The sequence below is a fragment of the Centruroides sculpturatus genome, unplaced genomic scaffold (genome assembly GCF_000671375.1).
Source record: "Centruroides sculpturatus isolate CEXI.00-Female unplaced genomic scaffold, Cexi_2.0 scaffold2988, whole genome shotgun sequence".
NCBI lineage: Eukaryota > Metazoa > Arthropoda > Arachnida > Scorpiones > Buthidae > Centruroides > Centruroides sculpturatus.
Genome location: NW_019387129.1, coordinates 8,146 through 11,302, shown reverse-complemented (window position 1 = coordinate 11,302; position 3,157 = coordinate 8,146). Strand labels below are relative to the sequence as shown.

The window sequence follows — 3,157 nt, the reverse complement described above, 5'->3', positions numbered from 1 at the left end:
TAACATCTTTTTTCTTTTGCTGTCGACAATCTATACAATTATAAAGACTTTAATTTTCTTTACACCCAACACCATAAAATGTGCTATATTTATTTATTTTTGTGTATACGAGAAAAAAAAAAATCTGAAACCAGGGCAAATAATACGGAGCCCTCTTTGGAATATCGATAAAGATTCATAATACTTGTGATATCGTCTCCATGAATCACAGTCGGAATTTCACATTTGTAAATCCGCTTTCCGGAAATAGATAAAGATCTAAGAATGTTTTTTTTTTTTTTATCACAAAATTTTAAAAATAGCATTTGGGTATGCCGACTGGAAAAATATGGGCGCAGAGTTGCGTTTACGAGCGGGAAGGAAGACCGGAATCAACGTGAGCAAAATCCATTAATAATTTTGATAAATTACCGAGCGAGCCGAGTCATTCCTTCTTGGGTACGTTAATTTTGTGGGGGAAGAGAAGAGTTGATACTATTTACGGATTCTGTAGAGATATCACAGATATATCGTTCAAGTGGCAACTTTCACGTAACCGTTGGAACATCCCAGTTTGTTATTTATGTGTTTGGAATTGAGTTTATTTATTTTTTGTTCTTTAATCGCTTTCGCTTCCGGATTCACTCAGTTGCAAATCTTCACCTGGTAGGAAAATAATATAAACAGTAAGATTAATTCATATATTTTAGTCCAGAAAAAATAAATAAAAATCTTTGTTAACTTACTCAATTGGCTGAATTTAGGCATACTGGAAAAGATTGATGACTGGCTATTTGGAGTTCCATCGCCACCATTAATGGTATGACCTAAATATCAAAAGATAGCAATGGTAATTAATATTTTAACACTATTTATTGTTAATGTTTTGTTAATCTTTAAATTATATTAACATTAGTTTAGTTATCAGAAATATTTGTTTAATTGGCTTGCTTAGTGAGCTTTATCACTTTCCAAAATTTGAGTATTTATGTCCAACCCAACAAGTAAAATCTTTCATATTTATTGTTATAAATGCTCAACACTAATGTCTATTCTTTTATGTGAGCTAGATCAGGACTGTGTGGTGACAGTAGGTCATGCCCCTATCACGGTAAAGCCCCCTACTGGCATGTAACTGTGCTTTTGTTTAATGGCATCACGTAGTATGTCGAGAGTTTTTCAGTAACTGATGCTGTGAAGAGAAATTCATACAGGAGGAGACCTTTGCTGTTGTCATTGTTTATCTTGCACATGGCCAACCTTTTTTTGTTTTGGGCAGGTGACGATTGAGATATTTCCATGTTAAAGAGTTTTTTTGACTTCAGGGTGAAATTAAAAACCAGAGTTTCGTCTTCTATAACAATTCTTTCCATTGCAAACTGCAGTTGTGCAGCACTTCATGATACTCAAAAGGGATGTTTAAACTTCTGGAATGCTAGTATAAATGTCAATGTTTATGGGTATTATGTGAAAAATAAATATTAGTATATTTATATGTTTATTATTTTTTGCAACAAATACGATAATTATGGTACAGATTAAAATTACATCATCCAACAACCTTCGTTTATCTAATGAATCGATTCGGATTGGCTTACAGGGTTTATGCCTGCATTTATGTTTAACAATATATAATAATAAATAAGTGATCTAGACAAATACTGTGGAAGTATATATGCTTAAAATTTTGAGGGTGAACAATATTTTATATTTAGAAGGGGGGGTTCTCAATATACATTGTAATTATAGTCCTAATAACATGACTCATGTTAAAACAATGTATATCAGGCATTGATTCCCGAATAAACTGATGTATTATTTGGAAGATTCAAACTTTTTACTTGGTCTGGATTTTAAGAAATATAATCATATGTTTCCGTGCAAAAACATTTGATTTATATCTAGTTTATTGCCCTAATTAATCAATAATTTTCGATGAGGACCCTCTGTATGTGTTACTGCATCTAAAGAAATGCCCTTTTGTTTGACAACTCACCTAAACTATGAGATTTCTGTTCACGGTCATTTTCAGCTTCAGAATCACTGGAATCCGAGCTGCTGGAACTGCCACTGCTACTTGACTCGCTGGAATCACTGGATAAAATACCGACTTCAGATGTATCATTCATAACTGAAATGAGGAAAACAACAACAGAAATTAAATTGCCATAACAATTTAAATTAAAAATCAATAAAAATAATTTAGAACGACCAAAAGACTATTTTATAATAAAATTTCTTTTTGCGTTAAGATCGAAACTAAATTTTACAGAGAAAGAAAAGTTCCATCTTAAAATTTCATAAGACGTAATTAATACAAAGACCGTCCGAACAAAAATAGGGCAGATTCATTTATTTACTTAAGAACAATTTAACGGAAGGTTTATTACTTAAATTAAACTGTTTGTTACGGTCGGTTAAAGTTTACCAGTCCGGCAAATCAGGATAAAAACGACAAATTAGGTCTACTTGAAACAAATGTCCCACATTATTTGATTATACAAATTTATTTCTCTTCAATCTACTTTTTCCTTTTTAGCATACTTTTAAATTACGTTTCCTCTCACCGTCTCCGTTCCTATCGTCAAATAATTCCGGCTTCCTTTTGAGACGAATAAAAAAATAAAAAAAGTATAAATAAGTAAATAATTTGATCATTTTCTTTCTGCAGATGTGAATATTTAGCATCATTTGGAGTCAATATTTGATCTCGGGTTTTAATTTAAAAACATAATTAAAATTTTAGGGAACTGCTCCTTAATTTGCAATTTAATAATAATTGTTTAATTGTTAGATGAAAATTATGTTATAAAATACAAATTGTTCAATTGCCTTAAATGAAGATAAATCAATTTGTTTTTTTTTACATGCAAAAGCAATTAGAAGAAAAAACAAAGTTTGAAAATCTGCTACTGTAAATCTATGTCAGGGTGAAATTATATGCAAAATTTTGGATAATTATTGCAAAAGATTTATTTATTTATCTCTCAATATACCTCACATTAATAGATATTTAATTTAATTTAATTATACTAAGGCCTAAAAGCAATTCCTTTCTAATGATTTTATTTATCTCTGGCTCAATTTTGAGATTAGACATCAAAATTATTTTACAACTTATCAAATTGAACTCTTGATAATGTGATTATAATTTATCTCTAGTTAAATTCTGTATTAA

At 30.3% G+C, this 3,157-nt stretch overlaps 1 protein-coding gene across 1 annotated transcript; it reads right to left on the bottom strand.

Moving 5' to 3' along the window:
- Positions 1–223: 223 nt before the first annotated feature.
- On the bottom strand, positions 224–2,209 carry LOC111616179 (suppressor protein SRP40-like). Its single transcript, XM_023357599.1, has 3 exons — positions 1,976–2,209; positions 726–806; positions 224–642 (listed from the first exon to the last, which is right to left on the bottom strand). Exons 1-3 carry the CDS (start codon positions 2,106–2,108, stop codon positions 599–601), a joined length of 258 nt encoding a protein of 85 aa, XP_023213367.1. The 5' UTR covers positions 2,109–2,209; the 3' UTR covers positions 224–598.
- Between the last annotated feature and the right edge of the window lie 948 nt (positions 2,210–3,157).

What these genes read in the sequence shown, in the direction of transcription:
- LOC111616179 (XM_023357599.1), bottom strand. Translation starts at nt 2,108, where the DNA reads ATGAATGATACATCTGAAGTCGGTATTTTATCCAGTGATTCCAGCGAG. An exon ending in ACAGAAATCTCATAGTTTAG is followed by an intron (nt 807 to 1,975) that starts GTGAGTTGTCAA and finishes TTTGATATTTAG; the next exon opens with GTCATACCATTAATGGTGGC. An exon ending in GCCTAAATTCAGCCAATTGA is followed by an intron (nt 643 to 725) that starts GTAAGTTAACAA and finishes TTTTCCTACCAG; the next exon opens with GTGAAGATTTGCAACTGAGT.